Here is a 26,707-nt window from a genome sequence, read left to right on the forward strand (position 1 = left end):
TTGAGTAAATAGTTTTCAGTCCTTGTTAGCACTGGAAGAAAATTTCATTGAAAGAGGGGATGTAGGGGATACCTTTAAAAGACCAAAGAAGGAGATTTTATAGGGTTGGAGAGAAAATGAAAAGAAAAAATTATAAACAAATAGATTTCATGGAAAGTTTGGCAGGAAATTATGTTTCTGTGTAATAGAATATGCATCTCTGCAAAGGAGGCTAGGTGTATAAAATTCACATTTAGGGAAGATTCCTGGCACACAGAAGGTACTTAGAGGTTAGCTAGCATTAAACGGACTTCCACTTTGGAAGAGTCTGGGTAGGAAGGATGGTTTCTAACCCCTACAGCGTAAAACAAAAACTGCATATTCAATATCACCTTGAATTACTTAGAAAGGGACAATGATGGAGACAGCAAGTCATGTTTCACTCAGTTCAGCACAGCCAGTTTTTCCTCCAATGTAAGAACAGGTCAGTGTTTCATTGATTGACCACCAGATAAAGCAGTTGGCTTGAGTTCACAGGCCTTATATTGCTTTAGAAATACTTAACTTTAAACATCAGAACCACCTCTTGGTAGGGAAATGCTTCCACAATGAGATCAGATAGGAGAGTGACTGATGGAATAGCAGACTGATGTCTCCTAATTGAAGCAAGGCTGGGGTATGTGCTCACCGAATGGCCATGGAGGGGACGACATGCCTGCCAGCACATTTATGTTTCTCTCTCCATCAAAGGCCTATAGCACTTGTGTTAAATATGTACATGCTGTATCTCTACTGACACAGTATGATATTTGCTCTCCGTGTCACTGCCAAACCCTGTAATACTTACTTATCCTGAGCATGATAAAGTATGTTCCTGCTCACAGGAACGGGTTTTGAAATTGAAATATACGTATTTTAAATTAGAGAATCTGTGTGACAAGTGAATCCTAAATCTAGGTATGGGCAGGAAGTTATCAACTGCTGCTTTTGAGGATCACAAGGCGATTCTGGAAAACAGTACAGAGAGACCAAAATCACTAGAGATTTTTCTTTATTGGTGATTACCCAGCCCCTTTGGAGGTAAGGGGGAATGACGCTGACGTACAAATGAACTGCCATGGGAAGCTCACCTGTGTCCACACATGCAGAGGTGTAAGTCCTTTGTGTTTTGATCTCTACTTGTCCCATTTCAGCCTGGATATAATTTGAAAGCCAGCTTAGCTCTTGTACTTCCTAATTATGTTAATGTAAAATTCTCATAATGAATGCAGTATGAGTTTCTAGTGAGCCTTTCAGATCCTAAGTGTATCCAAAGTAATTATAGGCTTTAAGATAAACTAAACATATGCATTTACCTAAGACATGAACTTTTGTGTATGTGTATGTCTGGGGCAGAGATGGGTCTCATATAAAATTTCAATGAAAAACCATGATTGATCCAATGATGCGCTTTTTAAGGGGAGTTTATGTGGAAATTGGAAGTGTCAAAAGACAACAAAGCACACACAAAAAGCCCACTTTTGGGCTTCCCTGGTGGCGCAGTGGTTGAGAGTCCGCCTGCCGATGCAGGGGACACGGGTTCGTGCCCCGGTCCGGGAAGATCCCACTGGGCCCGTGAGCCATGGCCGCTGAGCCTGCGCGTCGGGAGCCTGTGCTCCACAACGGGAGAGGCCACAACGGTGAGAGGCCTGTGTACCACAAAAAACAAACAAACAAACAAAAAAAACCCCCTCACTTTTAAGCAAATCTATAACTTGAAAAAAAAAAAGCCTAAAAATATTCTGAGGGGCGGTGTATAGTTTTATAGTAGCCATGAGAACTTCCAGCAACTGGCTAATTTCTTCATATCAGCTGGCATGTCTGGTGATCGGCATTCCCTTGAAGAGCTTTGTCACCCTTCAGTCTTCTGCCCACAGGCCTTAGTCTTGTTTCCAGATGATGCTTCAGTGAGGATATAAGGTCCATGGCCTCTAGGGTTAGTGTTGTCCACTCAGGCAGCAAGATCCTGACAAACTGTAGTGATGTGTGAGCACACATCATGGGGTGAGTACCAGTATTTCAAAGGTTTTAAGAAGATATTTGGATTTTTGCTCCTAATCAAGAAGAGCTTTGTTGTCTGGTTTACATTTAAGACCTAGTTGGCTCATCATTCTCAGAAAAAAACTTTTTTTCTGGGTTAGGAAACTTCATCGTGAGACTTGAGATATACTGGTTTGGAAAATTTCCTCAATTTCTCCTGGCTTCGAAGTCCCCGGCCTCGTAGTGGGGTAAGGCCCATAGGAGGTAGATAAATCTGAATAATAATAATAATATTAAGAATTATATTCATTGCAGCAGCTTATATTCACTGAAGACTTACTAAGTACCATGCTCTCTGCTAAGTGCTAACTCTATACTGACTCATTATTCCTTATAGTCCTTATACACATTAATCCTCAATATAATCTCATAGAGAATTATTATTCTAATATTCACAGATGAGAAAATGGAGGTTCAGGTTAAATAACTTGCTCAAGATTATACACTAAGTGGTAGAACCAGGATTTGAACCCAGATCTGTATGATTCCAAAACTTGTGCTCTTCTTTGCCATATTTCCTGATGGAGGAAGAAACCACAGATCACACAGTGAGATGAGAGTCCAAAGAAGGTGAGGAAAAAAGTGTATACACAAAGATGTTCTTTGCATAGTGGAAAACTGGGACCAACATAAATGTCTAGTGAAAGGGTGCTGGTTAAATTATGGCATATTCTGGGCCTCCCTGGTGGCGCAAGTGGTTGAGAGTCCGCCTGCCGATGCAGGGGATACGGGTTCGTGCCCCGGTCTGGGAGGATCCCATATGCCGCGGAGCGGCTGGGCCCGTGAGCCATGGCCGCTGAGCCTGCGCGTCCGGAGCCTGCGCGTCCGGAGCCTGTGCTCCGCAACGGGGGAGGCCACAACAGTGAGAGGCCCGCATACCGCAAAAAAAAAAAAAAAAAAAATTATGGCATATTCTTACAATAGGATATAATACATCCATTTAAAAAGATATCCAAAAGAGAGGAAGTAAAATAAATAGGCGATAAACAGTACGCCTAGGGTCCCATGTACTTTAAGTAAAGAAAATGTACGTACATGAGTATAGAAAAAAAGACTAAAAGGATATATTACCAAACTGTTAGGCTGAGCAAATACAATATAAAATTGCTGTTTTTGTAGGTCAAGAGTAGAATACTGGCAATTTCATATGGTCCAACTCAACAGTTATAGTGGTCACTTCCACAGGGTGAGAATTTTTGACAATTTTCACTTTCTACCTTATGCATTCCTTTAATACTTGAATTTTATTCTTTCATTAACAATAAACCCGTGTTTTACAATAAGGAAAATAAAAATATTTCCATAAAAAAGGTGAAAGTCAGAAGAGAAAGCTATGTAAATGTGAGCTGGCTTTCCCGTCCATATAAGGGAAAGTTGTTCAAGTAGGAGAAATCAGGCATTCATTGACATTTTAGTCTGTTGTGATGGGCTGGTAGCCACGCAAGGGTAGCTTATTTCCAACATGCCTGCTACAGTAGCTCTAGACTTCTCAGCAAACACTAGCCCTCTTGGTACACATTCTTGGAAATAACTGGGTTGACAAGGATAAGTACACAACACATGTTAACTGGAGTCACACTTACTGGCCTTGGATAAGGAATCTGGTAATGTAGTCCAATTTCAATCCTGGCTGTGCACTCATCTATACACTGTTTAATCAGGTCTGTGTCTGTAAGCTATTAAAAGGGAAAAATAGGTGAGATTGTTAGCATCTTTCCAATGCTACATAAAGTATAGGTGTACATTTTCTTAAACTTTTTTCAGTTCATTAGCCACTAAATTAAATATTGGTAATTTAAAAAATCAAAAGCAATTTAGTATAAAATTTCCTGTGGATTTAACTTTTAAAAATTATTGAGGTAGATAATACAAGCACATGGTAAAAATAATTCAAATAATACAAAAGGATATAATGTAAAACAAAGTCTAAAGTCTCCCTCTTCTTCCTGTCTCCCAGTTCCCCTTCTCAGAGACAACAATTATCAGAAGTTTCTTGTTTGTTCTTCCAGGGATATTCTATGCATATATAAGTATACCTCTGTAAACTTAGCGTTTTTTCTTATAAAAATGAAAGTTCTGAACCTTGCCTTTTCACTAACAACTTGAAGCTCCTTCTATATTTACACATACAGAGCTGCCCCATTCTTTTTAACAGCTGCACAAAATTCCAACATAAGGCTGTATTATAATTTAACCAATTCTACTGATGGACATTTAGGTTATTTCCCATCTTTTGCCATTATAAACAGTGGATCCCTCTAAAAATTTTTTTGGCTCACATGCAAATATATTTGAAAGATCATTTCCTAGAGAGAGAACTGCTAGGTTAAAGGGTTCATGCTTTTTTAATTCTCACAGATATTCCCTGTAGATTCAAATTACCCTCTAAGAGGCTGTACCAATTTACATTCCCTAAGAACAATCCATAAATCCAACAATGAACACCAGTGCTTCTTCATATCCTCCCCTTGTTGATCAAGTTACTTTCAAGTAACCCAATTATCAGCAAGTGCTGTCTAGAAACCCCGAGTAAGATATTGGAGAATGATCCACCTTCTATTTTGAACTGTAAACTGTCTTGCTCATTAGTGAGGAAAAGAAATGACATTTGAAATTTAAAAACAGTTAAATTGTGGTAGTCCAATTTCAAGTAAAGGAATGAAAAGTTCATTATGAAAAACAGAAAGCCAGGTAGAAGGGGAGAAACTGTTTCATTCCGAGCATGGAAAATGAGTCAACACGTGCCTCTGCTAAGAGTTTGTAAGTGGGCCTCAAAGCAGAGCTGGGACTGCATCAGCCCCAGATGACACCCACAGTGAAGTCTGGGCTATCGTGGCTTGGAAATTCCAAGGGCATTCTGTCCTATGGTACCTCTTGGAGTAAAGTTCCAGAAACTGCAACACATAGAAAGAACCACAGCTGAGTCCCTTGGGACAGAGGCTCAGCTTTCTGACCTCTGTATTTCTCAGAAGCTATTGCTCTGATGTCCACCTTGGGAGTAGGTTTCCATGTTCTCATTTGCTCATTAGGATTTAGACCAATTAATGAGATACCTTTGGGTTATTATTAAGCACTTATAGCAAGTGAGGTTACAAGGGACTACTTATGTCTACATGAGGGATTAGGAAGAAAGAAGCCCCTAATAAAGATGTGGTTAAGGGGGCTGAGGGCTCCTGGGGCTCCAGCTGTCCATTTGAACAAGCTGGGTTAGAGTTCTCCAAATCAGTCATTCAGAGGCTGCCTGCATGATTCTGCCATATCCACAACTACCTATACTAATATTAAACTTTTTCTTTAAATGGACTCTCTAAGCACAGTACTTGCAAAATTATCTGATACTGTTTTCTTTCTAATACATGGTAAAACAAGTATGTATTTCATTTTTTATAAATTTATTTATTTTATTTATTTTTGGCTGTGTCAGGTCTCTGTTGCTGCACACAGGCTTTTTCTAGTTGCGGTGAGCAGTGGCCACTCTTTGTTGAGGCATGCAGGCTTCTCATTGCGGTGGCTTCTCTTGTTGCGGCGCACAGGCTCTAGGCACGTGGGCTTCACCACTGGCAAATACACCTCCCTCTGGCTCACACCACATTGGGCCAATTCAAGCAGAGGCAAATGAAGGATTATTATTGCCTTAACTGAAAACCCAAAGGGTCTTGGGCAGTAGTTAGGTGAGTGAACCTGCAAAGGTTTACTGGGCACATACTACTACTATGATATCCCCAGCACCAGACTAGACACTGTGAGGCCATGGTCCCTGCCTTCAACTATCAAGGATATTACTTTGGCAGAACAACTCTGACACAATGGTATATAATCAACAAGGGCAATGACTGCTACAGACTGCTATCTAGATTCCTATATAGCAGAGTAGGTGGCCATCATGGGGTTGGGTGAGGGCAGAGAACTTGAGGAAGACTTCCTGGAGAAGATCAACTGAATCAAAGTATTTGTAAATGCTCATTAATTTAGTGACAACCACAAGGCAGGGCCCATGAGATATACTAGAAAAGGATAAGAAACTGTCTATGTGCTCAAGGAACTGACAATCTCGGTAAGGAGACCATACCAACATAAATGAAACAAACAAGAAAAAAAAAAGAGAATATCACCAACTACTTAGGAGTAGGTATAGCTCAGTGGTCTGCAACGTTTTTGATCATCTACTTCTTCCAATAAAAAATTTCTGAGCCCTGAGAATTCCCTGGTGGTCCAGTGGTTAGGACTTGGCACTTTCACTGCTGTGGCCTGGGTTCAATCCCTGGTCGGGGAACTAAGATTCCACGAGCCACACAGTGTGGCAAAAAAAAAAAAAAAAAAAATTTCTGAGCCCCATATGTGTATTTATAAGTTTATTAGATATATTAATAATTCCATTATAAATATATATAAAATAGACATTTTTAAAAGAGCAATAAAAATAAATAGAAACAGCTCTTACAATATTTTACTTCTATTCCTCAAAGGACTATTTCAGGACCTTGGGGGGTACATACACTCTGATGTGGTATGCATGGTCTATGGTAAGAGCAGAAAAAGTTCACAAGCAGGTTGGTATTAAAAGCAGGGAGACTTCAGGGATTATGAGAAGGGAAGGATATTGTAGATCGAGACAGTTTCTTGTGTAGCACTACCCCAATTGTAATTTTACATTTCTATCTAACTCTGAAACATCTTTCAGGGACCCTGTCTCGGTTTTGCTCAGTTATATCCCTGATGACTAGTCTGGTGTTTGGAACATCGTAGACACTCAGCTACTTGTTGAATGAAAGAATGAGAGCAGTGGGTCACAAAACAGTGGCAGGAGCTATGACAGAAATGGGAAAGCTGGGAAGTGGAGGTGTTCTTGTGGAAAGATGAGTTCTGCTTTGGGCTATTATGCTTGTGGTGAGTTCCTGCAGGTGGCTGATGACAGGTCAAGATATGGGATCTGGAACCATGGTCTCTGGGCCTCTCAGTGCAGAGGGCTGACCTTCAGAGGACGCTTACAACTGGTAGGAGTGTGTGTGAAGAAGACAGGGCAGAAAAGGAGACTGAGATGGAGTCAGAGAGGGAAAAGTAAAGAGAGTAAATTGTCAGGAAGTTTCACGAAGTGAACAGTGACAGTGCTGAATCCATGAGATCAATGAGAAAGAGGCAAGAAAAGTCAGGAGCTGAAAGCCTCCTTCCATGCTTAGGGCCAGGCAGTCTTCCTAAGGAGCTGACAGCTAGATGCTTTACAGTTTGTCAAATCAAGCCTCTTGGAACGGTTTTTGGCTCCCTGGTGTCTGGGTTCAACTAGCAAATGGAGGCACGATTTTACCCAATTTTGAGGTCCCAAAGGGCAAAGTCTCTCCGCTAGCCAAAGAGGCTTGAGTTCAAAGCTAAGTTATGAAGGGAACCCCATCTTAAACCTATTCTCTTCCCTCTGAATGGGTTTGTAATTGGAGGCTCTGAATAGCTTATGAATTGAAAAAAAACCCAAATTTAACTGCGCACCTCCTGTGGGAGTGGCTGACAACAGGCACAGTGTGAGGAACCTATCCTACCCTGAAAATGCTCATTGGCCTGACTCAGGTCACCTGGCTCATGGGGTCTTCTGAAGATGCTGAGCCACTTAACCGCTGGACTGAGACCTGAAAAGAGTGAAGAGAGAAGCCCGGGCCGGGCTCTACATTTCAGTGGTTGGGCAAGCCAGCTAGGCTGTGCCTCTGGCCCCTTCCTGCTCCACACTCTGTCACTCTGACTTGTGCTGCTCAGTCCTCTCAACTTTAGGACAGAAAAGAAATGAACAAGCACCAGAAGAAATTGCTCTCCTCCTTGCAATCTCCAGCTAGAACCTACTTACATTTTTGTTTTTCTGAAACAGTGTTCTGGCTTCATTTAATATGTACTGTTTTTCTTTAATGGTGTCTTCCATCTGCCCTGATGCAGCCTGCCATTTCCTCGCAAGCCTGAAAATTCTACGGTAGAGGCCAAGAACTTCTTGTCGTGTTGCCGTTGTCATCTTCCGACCCACCAAAATAGAAGAGGAAAAATTTGCATAAAAATTCAATTTGACAGTAGGCAGGGAGACAGCTGTACATTTTAAAAAATCAAGCTCTTTAATTAGTCTAGAAATAACTGCTCTTTCTGAACAGATCTGTTTGCTAGCATTGCCAGAACGGTGTTATATGAATACCACAGTCTCTTAGATGGCCTTGTGCATCATCCCATGGCTGAAGGTTGCTCAACCTTGCTGTTTGCCATGATGGCCATTTTTATGAACATGACAACACCAAAATGCACATTTAGTGTTCATTAAACCACTATATTCTTTGCCAGAATATCTTAGGAATGATGCTTTTAGTGTGTATTCTGGTAAAATTACATCACTAAACTGAATGCATAGGAGAAGCCACATTTTGAATAACTGAATTTTCTAGTTAAGTGTGAACTTGAGTTTAATGCAGGGATTGCAAACTCAAGTGCCTTTGGAGCCTGGCAGGTAACAAAATGAGGGAAACCGGCTGGGTGGGGACAGTGGCCAACTAGAGAAGATGTACCCCCTTGAAAGGGGACAGTTGCTACTCTGCCCCAGCCAGCTGCTGTCATGTAGAATTGAGGGCCTAAGGGTGCCAAATTTCCTGATAGCTTAACAATAGGTGGCAGTCGAGATTTTTAAAATATGAACCTTCAAAAAAGACGGTAATTCCTTATTTTTGAAAATGTGAGTACCAAACATAAAATGAATCTGCAGGCTCAGTTCCACCCAGAGTTTGTCAGGTTGCAAACTGTTTTTTAGTTCATCATAACCTTGTTGAAAATACTTCTCAAAATTGTTGGTCTACTTCCTTGTCCACATAAGAACTGTATAATAAGTACAACTGAAAATCTCTCTGATGACTGAAGATCTTGGGGCCCTCCGGGATTTGACTGCAGGACTTCAAAAGGACTGGGGGAAAAAGAGACTCCTCTCACTCTTGGAGGGCACACACAATGCAGTGTCAGCATCAGGACCTGGGGAAAGGAGCAGTGACCCAATAGGAGACTGAACCAGACCTACCTGCTAGTGTTGGACGGTCTCCTGCAGAGGCGGGGGCAGCTGTGGCTCACCCCAAGGACAAGGACACTGGCAGCAGAAGTTCTGGGAAGTACTCCTTGGCGTCAGCCCTCCCAGGGTCCACCATTAGCCCCACCAAAGAGCCTGTAGGCTCCAGTGCAGGGTCTCCTCAGGCCAAACAACCAACAGGGAGGGAACTCAGCCCCACCCATCAGCAGACAAGTGGATTAAAGTTTTACTGAGCTCTGCCCACCAGAGCAACACCCAGCTCTACCCACCACTAGTCCCTCCCATCAGTCCCTCCCTCTTAGATAGCGTCATCCACTAGAGGGCAGACAGCAGAAGCAAGAAGATCTGCAATCCTGCAGCCTGTGGGATGTAAACCACATTCGCAGAAAGACAGACAAAATGAAAAGGCAGAGGACTATATACCAGATGAAGAAACAAGATAAAACCCCAGAAAAACAACTAAATGAAGTGGAGATAGGCAACCTTCCAGAAAAATAATTCAGAATAATGATAGTGAAGATGATCCAGGACCTCGGAAACAGAATGGAGGCAAAGATCGAGAAGATGCAGGAAATGTTTAACAAAGACGTAGACGAATTAAAGAACAAACACCTAGAAGAATTAAAGAACAAACAGAAATGAACATTACAATAATTGAAATAAAAAATACACTAGAAGGAATCAATAGCAGAACAGTTGAGGCAGAAGAATGGATAAGTGACCTGGAAGACAGAAAGGTGGAATTCACTGCCGCAGAACAGAATAAAGAAAAAAGAATTAAAAGAAATTAAAACAGCATAAGAGACCTCTGGGACAACATTAAACACACTAACATTAGCACTATAGAGGTCCCAGAAGGAAAAGAGAGAGGGAAAGGACCCGAGGAACTATTTGAAGAGATTATAGTTGAAAACTTCCCTAACATGGGAAAGGAAATAGCCACCCAAGTCCAGGAAGTGCAGAGAGTCCTAGGCAGGATAAACCCAAAGAGAAACATGCTGAGACACATAGTAATCAAATAGACAAAAATTAAAGACAAAGAAAAATTATTAAAAGCAACAAGGGAAAAATGAAAAATAATATACAAGGGAACTCCCATAAGGTTAACAGCTGATTACTCAGAAGAAACTCTACAAGCCAGAAGGGAGTGGCACGATATATTTAAAGTGATGAAAGGGAAGAACATACAACCAAGCTTACTTTACCCAGCAAGGATCTCATTCAGATTCAGTGGAGAAATCAAAAGCTTTACAGACAAGCAGAAGCTAAGAGAATTCAGCACCACCAAACCAGATCTACAACAAATGCTAAAGGAACTTCTCTAAGTGGGAAACACAAGGGAAGAAAAGGACCTACAAAAAGAAACCTAAAACAATTAAGAAAGTGGTAATAGGAACATACATATTGATAATTACCTTACATGTGAATGGATTAAATGCTCCAACAAAAAGACACAGGCTCACTGAATGGATACAAAAAGAAGACTCATATATATGCTGTCTACAAGTGACCCACTTCAGACCTAGGGACACATACAGACTGAAAGTGAGGGGATGGAAAATGATATTCCATGCAAATGGAAATCAAAAGAAAGCTGGAGTAGCAATACTCGTATCAGATAAAATAGACTTTAAAATAAAGAGTCTTACAAGAGACAAGGAAGGACACTACATAATGATCAAGGGATCAATCCAAGAAGAAGATATAGCAATTATAGGTATATACGTACCCAACATAGGAGCACCTCAATACATAAGGCGAATGCTAACAGCCATAAAAGAGGAAATCGACAGTAACACAATAGTGGGGGACTTTAACACCTCACTTACACCAATGGACAGATCATCCAGACAGAAAATTAATAAGGAAACACAAGCTTTAAATGACACAATAGACCAGACAGATTTAATTGATATTTATAGGACATTCCATCCCAAAACAGCAGATTACACTTTCTTCTCAAGTGCACATGGAACATTCTCCAGGATAGATCACATTTTGGGTCACAAATCAAGCCTTGGTAAATTTAAGAAAATTGAAATCATATCAAGCATCTTTTCCGACCACAACTCTATGAGATTAGAAATAACTTATAGGGAAATAAAACGTAAAAAACACAAACACGTGGAGGCTAAACAATACATTATTAAATAACCAAGAGATCACTGAAGAAATCATAGAGGAAATCAAAACAATGCCTAGAGACAAATGACAATGAAACACAATGATCCAAAACTTATGGGATGCAACAAAAGCAGTTCTAAGAGGGAAGTTTATAGCAGTACAATCCTACCTCAAGAAACAAGAAAAATCTCAAATAAACAATCTAACCTTACACCTAAAGGAACCAGAGAAAGTAAAACAAATAAAACCCAGAGTTAGCAGAAGGAAAGAAATCATAAAGATCAGAGCAGAAATAAATGAAATAGAAGCAAAGAAAACAAAAGCAAAGATCAATAAAACTAAAAGCTGGTTCTCTGAGAAAAAAAACAAAATTGATAAACCTTTAGCCAGACTCATCAAGAAAATGAGGGAGAGGACTCAAATCAATAACATTAGAAATGAAAAAGGAGAAGTTACAATGGACACTGCAGAAATACAAAGCATCATAAGAGAGTACTACAAGCAACTCTATGCCAATAAAGTGGACAACCTGGAAGAAATGGACAAATTCTTAGAAAGGTATACCTTCCAAGACCGAACCAGGAAGAAATAGAATATATGAACAGACCAATCACAAGTAGTGAAATTGAAACTGTGATTAAAAATCTCCCAACAGGGCTTCCCAGGTGGCGCAGTGGTTGAGAGTCCACCTGGTGATGCAGGGGACACGGGTTCGTGCCCCAGTCTGGGAAAATCCCACATGCCTCAGAGCGGCTAGGCCCGTGAGCCATGGCTGCTGAGCCTGCGCATCCGGAGCCTGTGCTCTGCAACGGGAGAGGCTACAGCACGGAGAGGCCCACGTACAGCAAAAAAAAAAAAAAAAAAAAATCTCCCAACAAGCAAAAGTCCAGGACCAGATGGATTCACAGGTGAATTTTATCAAACATTTAGAGAAGAGCTCACACCCATCCTTCTCAAACTCTTCCAAAAAATTGCAGAGGAAGGAACACTCCCAAACTCATTCTACGAGGCCACCATCACCCTGAGACCAAAACCAGTTAAAGATACTACAAAAAAAGAAAATTACAGACCAATATCACTGATGAATATAGATGCAAAAATCCTCAACAAAATGCTAGCAAACCAAATGCAACAACACATTAAAAGGATCATACACCATGATCAAGTGGGATTTATCCCAGGGATGCAAGGATTCTTCAATACATGCAAATCAATCAATGTGATACACCATATTAACAAACTGAAGAATAAAAACCATATGATCATCTCAATAGATGCAGAAAAAGCATTTGACAAAATTCAACACCGATTCATGATAAAAGTCTCCAGAAAGTGGGCACAGAGGGAACCTATCTCAACATAATAAAGTCCATATACGACAAACCCACAGCAAATGTCATTCTCATAGGTGAAAAACTGAAAGCATTTCCTCTAAGATCAGAAACAAGTCAAGGATGTCCACTATTGCCACTATTATTCAACATAGTTTTGGAAGTCCTAGCCATGGCAATCAGAGAAGAAAAAGAAATAAAAGGAATACAAATTGGAAAAGAAGAAGTAAAACTGTCACTGTTTGCAGATGACATGATACTATACATATATAATCTTAAAGATGCCACCAGAAAACTTCTAGAGCTAATCAATGAATTTGGTAAAGTTGCAGCATACAAACAATGCACAGAAATCTCTTGCATTCCTATACACTAACAACGAAAAATCAGAGAAATTAAGAAAACAATCCCATTCACCATTGCAACAAAAAGAATTAAATACCTAGGAATAAACCTACCTAGGGAGGTAAAAGACCTGTACTCAGGAAACTATAACACACTGATGAAAGAAATCAAAGATGACACAAACAGATGAAGAGATATACCATGTTCTTGGACTGGAAGAATCAATATTGAGAAAATGAATATGCTACCCAAAGCAATCTAGGATTTCAATGCAATCCCTATGAAATTACCAGTGGCATTTTTTTACAGAACTAGAACAAAAAATCTTAAAATTTGTGTGAAGACACAAAAGATCCTGAATAGACAAAGGAATCTTGAGGGAAAAAAACAGAGTTGTAGGAATCAGACTCCCTGACTTCAGACTATACTACAAAGCTACAGTCACCGAGACAATATGGTACTGGCACAAAAACAGAAATATAGAACAGGAACAGGATAGAAAGCCCAGAGATAAACCCACACACCTATGGTAAACTAATCTATTATGAAGGTGGCAAGGATATACAATGGAGAGAAGACAGTCTCTTCAATAGTGGTGTTGGGAAAACTGGACGGCTACATGTAAAAGAATGAAATTAGAACAGTCCCTAACACCACACACAAAAATAAACTCAAAATGGATTAAAGAGCTAAATATAAGACCAGACGCTATAAAACTCTTAGAGGAAAACATAGTCAGAACACTCTTACATAAATCACAGCAAGATCTTTTTGGACCCACCTCCTACAGTAATGAAAACAAAACCAAAAATAAACAAATGGGACCTAATGAAACTTAAAAGCTTTTGCACAACAGAGGAAACTATAAAAAATACAACCCTCAGGATGGGAGAAAATATTTGCAAAGGATTAATCTCCAAAATATAGAAACAGCTCATGCAGCTCAATATTAAAAATACAAAGAACCCAATCAAAAAATGGGCAGGGCTTCCCTGGTGGCGCAGTGGTTGAGAGTCCGCCTGCCGATGCAGGGGACACGGGTTCGTGCCCCGATCCCGGAAGATCCCACATGCCGCGGAGCGGCTGGGCCCGCGAGCCATGGCCGCGGAGCCTGTGTGTGCGGAGCCTGTGCTCCGCAACGGGAGAGGCCACAGCAGTGAGAGGCCCGCGTACAGCAAAAAAAAAAAAAAAAAAAAAATGGGCAGAAGACCTAAATAGACATTTCTCCAAAGAAGACATACAGATAGTCAAGAGGCACATGAAAAGCTGCTCAACATCACTAATTATTAGAGAATGCAAATCAAAACTATAATGAGGTATCACCTCACACTGGTTAGAATGGGCATCATCAGAAAATCTATAAACAACAAATGCTGGAGAGGATGTGGAGAAAAGGGAACCCTCTTGAACTGTTGGTGGGAATGTAAATTGATACAGCCACTATGGAGAACAGTATGGAAGTTCCTTAGAAAACTAAAAATAGAATTACCATATGACCCAGCAATCCCACTACTGGGCTTATACCCTGAGAAAACCATAATTCAAAAAGACACATGCACCACAATGTTCACTGCAGCATTATTTACAATAGCCAGGACATGGAAGAACCTAAGTGTCCATCGACAGATGAATGCATAAAGACGATATGGCACATATACACAATGGAATATTACTCAGCTATAAAAAGAAATAAAATTGAACTATCTGTAGTGAGGTGGATGGACCTAGAGTCTGTCATACACAGTGAAGTAAGTTAGAAAGAGAAAAACAAATACCGTATGCTAACACATATATATGGAATCTAAAAAAAAAAAAAGTTCTGAAGAACCTAGGGGCAGGACAGGAATAAAGAAGCAGAGGTAGAGAATGGACTTGAGGACATGGGGAGGGGGAAGGGTAAGCTGGGACAAAGTGAGAGGGTGGCATTGACATATATACACTACCAAATGTAAAATAGCTAGTGGGAAGCAGCCACATAGCACAGGGAGATCAGCTCGGTGCTTTGTGACCACCTAGAGGGGTGGGATAGGGAGGGTGGGAGGGAGACACAAGAGGGAAGGGATATGGGGATATATGTATACGTATAGCTGATTCACTGTGTTGTACAACAGAAACTAACACAACATTGTAGAGCAATTATACTCCAATAAAGATGTTAAAAAAATAAGGCAATAAATATAATATTTCACTTTCACATTTTTTAGTAAAAATAATTGTAGTTTCTTCAAAAAAACCCCACTAAACATAGAATTACCATATGACCCAACAATCCCACTACTGGGCATATAACCAGAGAAAACCATAATTCAAAAAGACACATGCACTCCAATGTTCACTGCAGCCCTATTTACAATAGCCAGGTCATGGAAGCAACCTAAATGTCCATCGACAGACAAATGGATAAAGAAGATGTCAAACATATATACAATGGAATATTACTCAGCCATAAAAAGGAACGAAATTGGGTCATTTGTAGAGATGTGGATGGACCTAGAGACTGTGATATTGAGTGAAGTAAGTCAGAAAGAAAAACAAATATCATATATTAACGCATATATGTGGAATCCAGAAAAATGGTACAGATGAACCAGTTTGCAAGGCAGCAATAGAGACACATATGTAGAGAACAAACGTGGACACCAAGGGGGGAAAGCGGCAGAGGAGGGTGGTGGTGGTGGTGGGATGAATTGGGAGATTGGGATTGACATCTATACACTAATACGTATAATATAGATAACTAATAAGAACCTGCCATATAAAAAAAATAAATAAAATAAAATTCAAAAAAAAGAAAAAGAAAGTATGAACAGGCCAATTACCAGTAATGAAATTGAATCAGTAATTTAAAAATTCCCAGTAAACAAAAATCCAGGACCAGAGGGCTTCACAGGTGAAATCTACAAAACATTTAGAGAAGAGTTAACACCTATCCTTCTCAAACTATTCCAAAAAATTCCACAGAAAGGAACACTTCTGAACTTATTCTATGAGGCCAGCATCACCCTGATATCAAAAACAGACAAAGATATAACAAAAAAGAGATCATTACAGGCCAATATCATTGATGAACGTAGATGCAGAAATCCTCAACAAATTATTAGCAAACCGAATCCAACAAGACACCAAAACGATCATACACCATGATTAAGTGGGATTTCAATATCTGCAAATCAATCAATGTGATACACCATGTCAACAAATTAAAAATTAAAAATCACAGGATCATATCAATAGATGCAGAAAAAGCTTTTGACAAAATTCAACATCCATTTGGGACTTCCCTGGTGGTCCAGTGGTTAAGACTCCATGCTTCCACTGCAGGGGGCATGGGTTCGATCCCTGGTCAGGGAACTAATATCCTGCATGCTACCTGGCATGGCCAAAAAAAAAAAAAAAAAGTGAAAAAAAAATTCAACATCCATTTATGATAAAAACTCCCCAGAAAGTGGGCATAGAGGGGACATCCCTCAAAATAATAAAGGTCATATATGACAAATCCACAGGTAACATACTCAATGATGAAAAGCAGAAAGCAGCCCACTCTCACCTATTTTTTAATTCAACATAGTTTTGGAAGTCCTAGCCACAGCAATCAGAGAAGCAAAAGAAATAAAAGGAATCCAAATTGGAAAGGAAGAAGTAAAACTGTCACTGTGTGCAGATGGCATGAAACCATAAATAAAAAATTCTAAAGATGCCACCAGAAAACTACTGGAGCTCATCAATAAGTTCAGTAGTGTTGCGGGATACAAAATTAATATATAGAAATCTGTTGCACTTGTCTATACTAACAACAAACTATCAGAGAAATCAAGGAAACAATCCTATTTAGCATCATATCAAAAAGAATAAACTATATCCTGATATATCTGATATCCATTATACCTCACAGGAAAAAATGCTTAAAAGGAATTCATACAAACCAAGAGAGATCATCATGCATTGTGGCTAATTGTAATGAAAACTCAGATGAATTGATGATGTTTTTCCTGGTAAGGAAACAGGTTTCTGAGTTTCTGGCTCTCCCTGAAACTCCATGGTTTCATATGAAAATACATGAGTCAGTTCCTGTGAGGAACAGTCTGCAACTAACCTCTATTAATGACTGCTTCACTTCCCTGTCATTAACAGATGAAACTTCCTTGACTGCATGACACTTGAGGAGGAAAGTGAAGGCGGTATGGCATATTAAAACAGCAGCAACTTCTCCGAAGTCTGACTTTCATTTCTTTGTTTTTACTACTGTCTGAACCACAGCTTCAAACTATAACTGATCACATACCATAAGCTGATACACACGCCCTGCAAGTATGGTATTTAAGGTAACAAGCAGAACTAACAGTTGATATTTAATAAGACCATTTTCAAAACACTTTAACGTTTAAGTGTTTTGAAAACTAATCCTGAAAGGGAAATAAGTGATGTCTTCCTCTCCAACATCAGGTGATCCGGAAAACACAGTCCAAAAGATTTCCATAGTCTAAAACTGTGTTCTCCATTATGTACTATTCGCAAGTCGTTGTTACAAAGCTTGTGATTCTAGAAACAAAATCAGCCATATAAATTTTAAAAATGTTAAAAAGCTCTCTTCTTTTTGGTTTATTTTTTAATTTTTTTGAAGATGTTGGGGGTAGGAGTTTATTAATTAATTTATTTATTTTTGCTGTGTTGGGTCTTCGTTTCTGTGCGAGGGCTTTCTCTAGTTGTGGCAAGCGGGGGCCACTCTTCATCGCAGTGCGCGGGCCTCTCACTATCGCGGCCTCTCTTGTTGCGGAGCACAGGCTCCAGACGCGCAGTCTCAGTAGTTGTGGCTCACGGACCTAGTTGCTCCGCAGCATGTGGGATCCTCCCAGACCAGGGCTCGAACCCGTGTCCCCTGCATTAGCAGGCAGACTCTCAACCACTGCGCCACCAGGGAAGCCCCTGGTTTATATTTTTATTCCCAGGAAGCGACTTGTTTAGGAAAAGTGACTTTTCCCTGAGAGTCTTCCTCCCTATGGTATGATGGCTTGAAACCAACACTTATTCCTCTAAAACTATCAATGACCTCTCACTATTGATGAAAGGCCAAGTCAGCCCTTCTTCTTCTTCCCTAGTATCAGGGGTTGACCTGATGCAGTGGGGTCTGCTGGGATTCTCCCATGGTCGACATCAGGAATGTGAAGTTGTTTAGAGGACCACAACTGAACTTCAGCCTCAACTGCCTGTGAAGTCAGTTCTTATAGAATTTTTACAGTTAAAGTTTTATAACTTTTATTCTGAGACTGATATTTTTTCAAATTCTGCTTTTCACTTCCTTAACCCTCAAATCCCAGAATGAGGAAACGTAAGCGATAGGAAGTGTGCCTGGGAGGAATTGTGACTGGAAACTGGGCTCTTTTCTTCAAATCATATTTCATGCATAAACACAGCGCCAGGATAAAACTCATTACCAAGCACCTACCATGTGCAGCCTGTACCATTAAAAAAGGGCCGACAAATATTGCTGCTAGTACATTTTGGCTTCAGGTCATAGTCAGAAGTTCCCCTTAAAGCAAGTGTCCCAAAGACTGGTTGGGGAGGTAATTTTTGATGTACAAGAAAATATTTATTTTCTTAGTGTGATTCCCTTAATGTGTTTTAATAGCCCAACAAACACATGATTTAAAGTGATTTCTATTTTGTAGTGATATAGAGCTACCTTTAAACATATTACAGAAACTTTTAAGCTGGTTTAAAACTTCCAGGACTTCCCTGGTGTCCAGTGCTTAAGACTGCGCTCTCACTGCAGGGGGCACGGGGTTCAATCCCTGGTCGGGGTAAGATCCGGCATGCTGCGCAGTGTGGCCAAAAAAACAAAACAAAACAAAACAAAAAAACATAGGTAAATAATAGCAGAAATTGTGGAGTCCCCAAAAACCTGAGTCTGGGAACTGTAGCTATAAGGCACCCTGCTGTGGTGTTTGTTCTGCTGAAACTTTTCACTTAGAATGCCTGTTTTCTGCTGGCCACCTCAACTTGTAGACACCAGTTTATCCTCAGGCTTTTCTGGAGCACCTTTTTCTCTGCTTCTATCACATCCAGCTATTGTTCTTTTGCAGTTTCACTGTCCTTTTTTTCCCCAGAGTCTCTGAATTCCTGGAGGGCAGGGACTGCATTTTGCTCATTAAAGGAATAAAAATAAGGATAAGAATGATAATAATAACAGTACTAGCTACATTTACTTTGCACTTCCTCTGTGCTAGGCTTCCTAGGTACTTTACATACATATATTAACTCCCATAATCGTCACAGTTCTATAAGGTAAATACTACATTATCCTGTTTTACAAAGGAGGAACCTGATGCCAAAAGAGGTTAAGTAACTTGAGCAAGGTCACATGGCGAGGAAGAGGTGGAGCCAGGATCCAAAACCAGATAGTGTGGAGTCAGAGCCCCAACTTTTAATCACTAAATAGGCTGCTCAATCTCAGTAAATGTGGTTGAATGTCTGCTGATTGCTTTAGAGAGCTTAGCCAGTTGTGACAATGGGAACTAAATTCTATTCCCTTCCTACAAAGAGCAAAAGACCAATCTTTTTGCACCCTGATTGAATTGCAATTACCCTTTTATAAGGTTTTCCATATACCATCTGCCCCTCTGCTGCAACTGTCCTTCCTCAGTAACGATGTTATACACCAGCACCTTTAGAGGAGGCTGTGCACTTAGCTGGACTGCTGTGCTCTTCTGTTCCCTGCGGCAACCCTGTCCCTGACACTCCAAAGGAGCTGACGTCACATAAGAGATACCAGCACTCATTACAGTGCTACTACCCTGCAGGCCTTACTTTCCTCCCAAGCATCTATCCACCCATCCAACATTTATTCAGTGCCCATGTGCCAGGCTAGGCATACAGTGATAAACATGCAGCCACGGTCCCTGTCCTCCTAGAGCTTATATCCTAGTGGCAGAGGCAGATGAAATACAAGTAAAATTTTTGTATATATTTTTGTATAAGTTTGGTTATATGTGCTCTCAAGGAATGAAACAGTAATATGATATGAATGAGCAGAGGTGGGGGTTATTTTATTTTGGGTGGTCAATGACGTTTGAGCTGAGTCTTGAATGGTGTTCAGGAACCTATTAATGGCAAGAGTTCAGGGGAAGGTGATGCAGGAAGAAAGAACAGCAGGAACAAAGGCTATGAGGTGGGAACCAACCTCAGTGTTAATACAGTTGAGAGCCTATGGGGGAAGAGGGACCACAGGTGGATAGGATCCAGCACAGGCTGGGAGAGTAGGCCTTGGAAAGGAGTTTGATTTGTAGTCTAAGAGCAAAAGGAAGACATTGGCAGGTTTTAAGCAAGTAAGAGTATCATGGTCTGATTTACATTTTTAAAAACATGCTGGATTTCAAACTGTATCATAAGTACTTGTGATTCTACCAGTCTTGCAGATGAAGAGTCTTGCCTAATGCTGCTTAACTGACAGGAGAACTGGGATTAAGAGCCAAAAAAGCGAGCCTCCCTGGTGGCGCAAGTGGTTGAGAGTCCGCCTGCCGATGCAGGGGATACGGGTTCGTGCCCCGGTCTGGGAGGATCCCATATGCCGCGGAGCGGCTGGGCCCGTGAGCCATGGCCGCTGAGCCTGCGCGTCCGGAGCCTGCGCGTCCGGAGCCTGTGCTCCGCAACGGGGGAGGCCACAACAGTGAGAGGCCCGCATACCGCAAAAAAAAAAAAAAAAAAAAAAAAGAGCCAAAAAAGCTGAATGATTATTTCCCTGACTGAAAGCTTTTCCCTGTTTTTATTTTGGAGTCAGTAATGGGGACTCCAAACAGGCAGTGATCAATTTCCTAGGGAAAAAAAAAAAAAAAAGCACCACCCACTCACTCTTGCACTTGCTGTGGAGAATGAAAATACAGTGAAAGGGTCTATGTACTTGGCATGTCTAGATCTAGTTTTGCAGGAGACCTATAGGAAGATCTGCCAGGACTCGGGGCTTTATCCACTTCACCCTTGAACAGTTTCTTTCACCTTTGGAAAGAGCATCACTGCATGAACACTTAGAAGTTTAAGAGCAGAGATGAAAATTCCCTTTCCTCAGATGAAATTTATAGAAGTATGACTCTGGTCTCAGGAATGTCAAAATTCCAAATGTTGCACTCCCATGAGGCTTTGCCTTCTACTGAAGAAAAAGTGTTGCAGTACAAACAAGGGACAGAAAAGGCAAGGGAAATTAACTGACTTTCAAACCCCAGGTGGAAGGAGACTCCATTCTTTCAAGATCTGTCCTTAAGTGTAAATTTATAAAATCATAACCAATGAATACAATGTAGTCAGATTTCTCTCCCAGCTACTTTATGATTTTGGGGGAGGGTGATAATGAAACTCACCCAGTGAAATCCATCACATGTGTTCACCATGTACCAATGGTGACCTATCCCGTGTCCTGCTGCCCTATCTTCTTAGATCTGGGACTCCTTCTTTTTGCCAAATGGAAGGCCCCAACCTATACAACTGAAATATTCTTTTTTTTGCTTAACTGCTGATTCTCATCCTTTGGCTTTCATCACTTTCCATGGGGTGCCTTCTTCACATTGGGTCAGCGTCCCTGCTCTGGTGTATACGCCTATCATAATGTTCATTCTACTCTATTGTAATTTTCTGTTTGACTTACGTTTCTTCCTCCACTGTGTGTGTTTTGGGAGGGAGAGAGAGAAGCAGGTTGGGACCCTGTCTCATCCATTACACTCCTAGGCCTGGCCCAGAGTTGGAGCTTGAAATACATTTGTTAGAAGAAAAAATTTACCCACAAAGAATAATCACCAGTAATAACCATTCTCATCCTGAGATATATACAGTGGTATTTGGATCAGGTTTCACAACAGAAGACCCTAGAGCATTTAAAAATACTAATTAACCCTCACAATGATGTTTTCAAGAGTGGCACTGTGGGTGTCAGGGTGAGAATTGAAGATTTAAGTGTTATTTAGCAAGGCAGTCTTCTCACTTCCATCTAGGGCAGTATACACAGTTGTTACATAACCCTCGCTCTTAAGTTCTCTTAAGGCCACTTAGGGTTTGTCCACAGGACTGAAATGATATACTATATTTCCAGGAAGCTTAGAATCAAACATATAGAAAAATGAGTTTTTGATATTTTTTTTCTTAAAAACAATCCTTTGGGGGAATAAGGTCCATTGCAACCAAATGATGAGGGTTCAAAACCAACCTAAAAAATTATAATTTAAAGCTTTTGTCATTTGGAAAACCTCCAGGGAACTGAAGCATTCTTACAATGTCAAAGCAAACAGATTTTCTTGCCCCAGATAGCAGAAGAGAGAATGACTACCTTGATTTTAGGCATTCAAAATTTTCCCACAGATGTAAAGGACAGGAGATATAATACAAACAATGAACTAATGGGCTCTGGAATGATCTGGGTTTGAATCCTGACTTCACCACATCAGGCAAGATATTAATCTTCCTGAGCCTCAGTTTCTTAAAATGGGGAAACAACAGAACCTTCTTCAAAGAGTTGTTTTAAGGATTGTTCATAATAATCCATGTAAATCACTTAGCATTGGGAGTTAACAAAGGCAAATGTTACCTGAAAAGGAGGAAATAAAGGAGGAACAGTGAGGCCTCTTTTATCTCTGCTAAACTTTGCTGCCTGCTGGTGAAATTATCGCTTTGTGGCAGTAATGGATTTTCCTAAAGCTGTTTCCCTCTGATCATTAATAATCCCTGCACAGTAAAGAGCTATTGTTCTTCAGTATGAGTAAATAACCCTGCCCGAGGCATCGCTTATCTTCAGACCACAGAGCAGACTTCTTACTGGAAATACAATGCAGGTGCCAACACCAAGGGCATGAGCAAGCTTCCCTTCCTATTTTTCTTCCTTTATCTCTTACTCCTTGCTTATCCTTCGGTGCACTTTTCTCCTAGATCTGTTATCCCTCCTTACTTTCTGATGTATTCCCATACCCTATACAGTATCATCTTACCTAAATTGAATAACCTTCAAGCTAAACTAAGTGCCCCCATCTCCCCGCCCCACACACGCCCCATGGACTTGTTTCCTGACCTGGATTCAGTTTTTGGTTACTAGAATCCAAAAGGGGAAGTGTAATGCCACACACTGTTTTGTATATCTCAGGATATGCTTGTGTGGTGTACTTAATCATACGACGGCTATTCTCTGAAACAGCATCTTTTTACACAGAAATTGACAATATGGTATGTCAGAGATACGGGTCAGGGAGGAAAGGGTATATCATATTTTTATCTAAAGGAAAAGAAATTAGGTTAGGCCCCGTAACATGGGAAATCTTCAGAAGACAGGGAAAAACCAAAAATATTTATGTCTGAAAGATTTCTAAACTATCCCAAACAAGATCATGTAAGGCACATATATTCATCCTAAATATATCAGCACAGGAGCACACACAAGATTATACTTGTAAGGGGAACTCCAATCAGGCTCTCGTATCCAAGAGATGTACAGCAATTTGCCCCCTCGGGGATAGAAATTCCAAATGGAAACCAAGTTTCAGTCTCTCAATTCAAAAGAAATGGAAGCAACTGTTTCCTTATCATCATATTTTAAGAGACAAAGACAAGGTAAGGGTCAATCAGAGGTAGTGAGAACAAGTTACCAGAAGTAGGAGGTGTGTGTCTGGGGTGTTGTGTGTATGTGCTGGCAATGGGTGAAAACTTGGTCAATGCTGAAGATCAACCCCAGTCATTCGTTCGTAACTACCCAGGATTTGAACCCTTCATAGGAACTAGGGAAGTCAAGAGAACACAAAACATTTAAATTAAAACATTCAAACCCCTTCTTTGTGATAATTTCCTAAGAAACTGGATTAAGAAACAGACAAAAGGGCTCTGGTTATAACATTAGATACACCTAACCCTTGATCCAACCACCTGATATATAATCCTCACCCTGCACAGGGGGTCTCTGCCTTCACGACAGTTTCCAAGTACCCTCCACCTACTGAATAAGCAACTTTCCCCACCTGCAGAAGCACGGGAGCTCTTTACTAGACAAAGTTCCTTTAGGAGCAATGACTGTCCATCTTTAGTGCGCAGAATGATTAGCAACCAGAGTACCTTCGAGTTTCTCCAGTCCAACAATGACCAACAGAAAGTTCTTCAATGATGGAAATATTCTATATCTTCGCTGTCCAACAGGGTAGCCACTGGCACTGGGCACCTGAAATACGGTTAGTACATCTGAGGACCTGCATTTAAAATTTTATTTCATTTAAATTTAAATAGCTACATGTAGCTTGTGGCTACATATGGACAGCAGAGCTCTAGACCAACAAATTGCAAATCAAATGCCCACAGGGGTTAGGCTGGTAGAAGAAGGGAGAAGAGTTTCATTGGCTCCAGCTGACTGTTGCTCTGTAGGAACCTCAAGCTGGTGTTGCCAGATTGTCTAATTTTTCAAATGAAGCCGAAAATCAGATTTTTTAATTTGGCAAGTAAATTTTAAAAAATAATTTAAATCAATCTGTGGGCCAAACTACGTTTGCAGGCAATATCTGTCTCGCTAGTTTGTAATCTGTAATCTAGGCCAACCCCTAAACTCAAAGAAAAGGGTTTTATTCAAGGCCATTCTGCTGGTCAGTAGAGGTGCAAGACTGAAACCCAGGCCTTCTGATTATTCTTCTGATACCCTTTCTAGAGTTTATGAAATCAACCATATCTAGTGGTGGAGGTGGCAGCAACAGCGGGGACAAATGCCCCTTTGTCAGAAGCTGTTGAAGTCCACGGTTGATACATTATGGACACAGTGTTCCTATATGTTGGGTCCATGGGCAAGGCTCTGAAATAGGAGTCAGCAGGGCACAAAGAAGAAATAGTTCCCAGGGTAGTCAGACCTATAAACAATTAATAAGCAAAGTAAGGTTTGCTATAATGAACACAAATCACCTAAGCAGGAGTCCAAAAGCACTGACAGCTGGGAGAGGAAAGGAGGAAAGAGATCTGAGACAGGCTTTTGAGGATCAGTCTTGATGATTATGAGGGTGGGTCCCATTATTCAAGGATATTACGGGGCCTCCTTCTATCTTGGAGGCTTTGTGTGTGAAGAGTCTCCTCTGCTGGCTTTTCCTTCTCTGGATCATCTCTACATGTAAAGAGCCCCAAGGAGTTTAGAGGCCTTCCTCTTTATCTGCACCCTCTTCTTAGGTGATCCAGGAATAAACTGCTACATTTATTATCTCTCTGAGTTTTCCCCTGACTTGTATATTTAACTTCTCAACATCTTTACTTGGACCATTAACAGACTTATCAAAACTAGTATGTTCAAAAGAATAGTAGTGCCTTCCAGACTATTTTCTCTGCGGAGTCATCCTTGGTTTCTTCCCTTCCCATACACTTCACATCCAATTTGGCAGCAAGTCCTGCAAGCTCGACTTTCAGAGTACCTTCCAAATTTAATTCTCTCCGTTTCCACCGTGAATACAACACTCCTGTCACATCCCCCTTGGCCCTACTGCAACAGCCTCCTAGCAGGTCTGACTACGTCTACCCTTCTCTATCCAGTAGCCAAGAATGATTTTCTAAAAAGGTAAATCAGATCTGGTCACTCCTTCTTAAAACCCTCCATTTAAAAAACAGCTAAACCCTCACCTTGAGCTAAAAGGCTATGCTTGTTCAGGCCCTGCCACTTCTCCATCACAGACCACTCTGGCTCTGGTTCTTTCCTTTCTACTGCAAGCACATGGCCTTCTCGCCATTTCCTTCCTCAGATCCCTTCCCGTTGGTTCTTTTCTCCACCTAGAAAGCTCATTCTCTAGCTTCCCTCTCTTCTCGGATTTCTGTAAACCCGGCCTCCTCTGAACAGACTTATCCGATTTAGAGTGGCCCTCCCCCCATCTTCTACCACTTCACCTGATACTACTACCTTTGGGGCATTTCTCACTTGCTGATATCTTACTGATTTACTTTTTAACTTTCTCCCGGACTCGAATAAAAGGTCACGGAGCAACGCCTTTGGCGGACCGAGGGATTTAAGAAGCTGGTTCTCATTATCTTAGAAAATCTCAGCATCGTGTAGGGGACTCGTCTGTGTCAACCTTCCTCAGCTAGACGCCTCTCGCCCCCGGATTTGCCCCTACTAATCTCCCATTTACATTCGGGGATCCAAAGGATTGAGAAGTCTCAGATGGGCCCCAAACCAGCATTTCAGCGTTCCCAAACCAGGGCTCCCCTTCCTGGCCCTCGAGCCGCTTCCCTTAGCAGGTTGCCGAGGCCATCGTTGGTGACACCGAGCCGCCCTCGCGAGGCTGGGCGGGGCGGGGGGGGGGTCACACAGGCTCGTCTCCTAGCAACGTCGCACCCCACCCCACCCCCACCCCATCCCTGCCCCTGGGGAGCCAACCCCTTCCCCCAGTCTCCCGCGCCAGGAGTCAGCGTCTCCATCCTCTACACTCACGCTGCATCAGTCCAGCCTTCCCCCACCCACAGAAGCCCGGCAGCCTACCGCAAGCTGGGAGGAGGCGGCGCCGGGAGCCCAGCTGAGCTGCGGCCGACTGAGCTCTGGCAGGTCCGGTGAGCCAGGCCGTACCAAACCACCGGACGGACCTCTGTGGGAGCATCAGTCCCAGGTCGAGGGTAGGCTCGAGCCTTCCTTAAACTTCAAACTCTAGACCACGCTCCGCCGTACAGCCAACAATGTATCCAAGTTCATCCTTTCCTTATTTTCCTTTTCTCCCTTTAGTTCTCCTCTCTCCCCCATCCCAGCCAAATAAATGGTCCAGTCCATCTCCTCCTAGCTCTCCCTCCGCGTCGCTAGGTCTTTGCCCTTACTTGGCGACGGCTTCGTACGTCTTTGCGTACGTCGTGA

General features: G+C 41.4%; 1 protein-coding gene across 6 annotated transcripts; it reads right to left on the reverse strand.

Annotated features, from left to right (window-relative positions):
• Positions 1-797: 797 nt before the first annotated feature.
• On the reverse strand, positions 798-26,654 carry LYRM1 (LYR motif containing 1). 6 transcript variants are annotated; one of them, XM_060077670.1, is made up of 5 exons: positions 26,345-26,654; positions 23,962-24,064; positions 7,886-8,044; positions 3,642-3,734; positions 799-2,272 (listed from the first exon to the last, which is right to left on the reverse strand). In XM_060077670.1, the coding sequence occupies exons 3-5, from the start codon at positions 8,042-8,044 to the stop codon at positions 2,156-2,158; spliced, it is 369 nt and encodes a 122-aa protein (XP_059933653.1). In that variant the 5' UTR covers positions 23,962-24,064; positions 26,345-26,654; the 3' UTR covers positions 799-2,155. The 6 variants fall into 6 exon arrangements, with proteins under 6 accessions (XP_059933657.1, XP_059933658.1, XP_059933653.1 ...); XM_060077671.1 differs by having other exon boundaries at positions 26,297-26,654; XM_060077673.1 differs by lacking the exon at positions 26,345-26,654 and adding an exon at positions 25,995-26,082.
• Between the last annotated feature and the right edge of the window lie 53 nt (positions 26,655-26,707).

This window comes from Mesoplodon densirostris, chromosome 16 (genome assembly GCF_025265405.1).
Source record: "Mesoplodon densirostris isolate mMesDen1 chromosome 16, mMesDen1 primary haplotype, whole genome shotgun sequence".
NCBI lineage: Eukaryota > Metazoa > Chordata > Mammalia > Artiodactyla > Ziphiidae > Mesoplodon > Mesoplodon densirostris.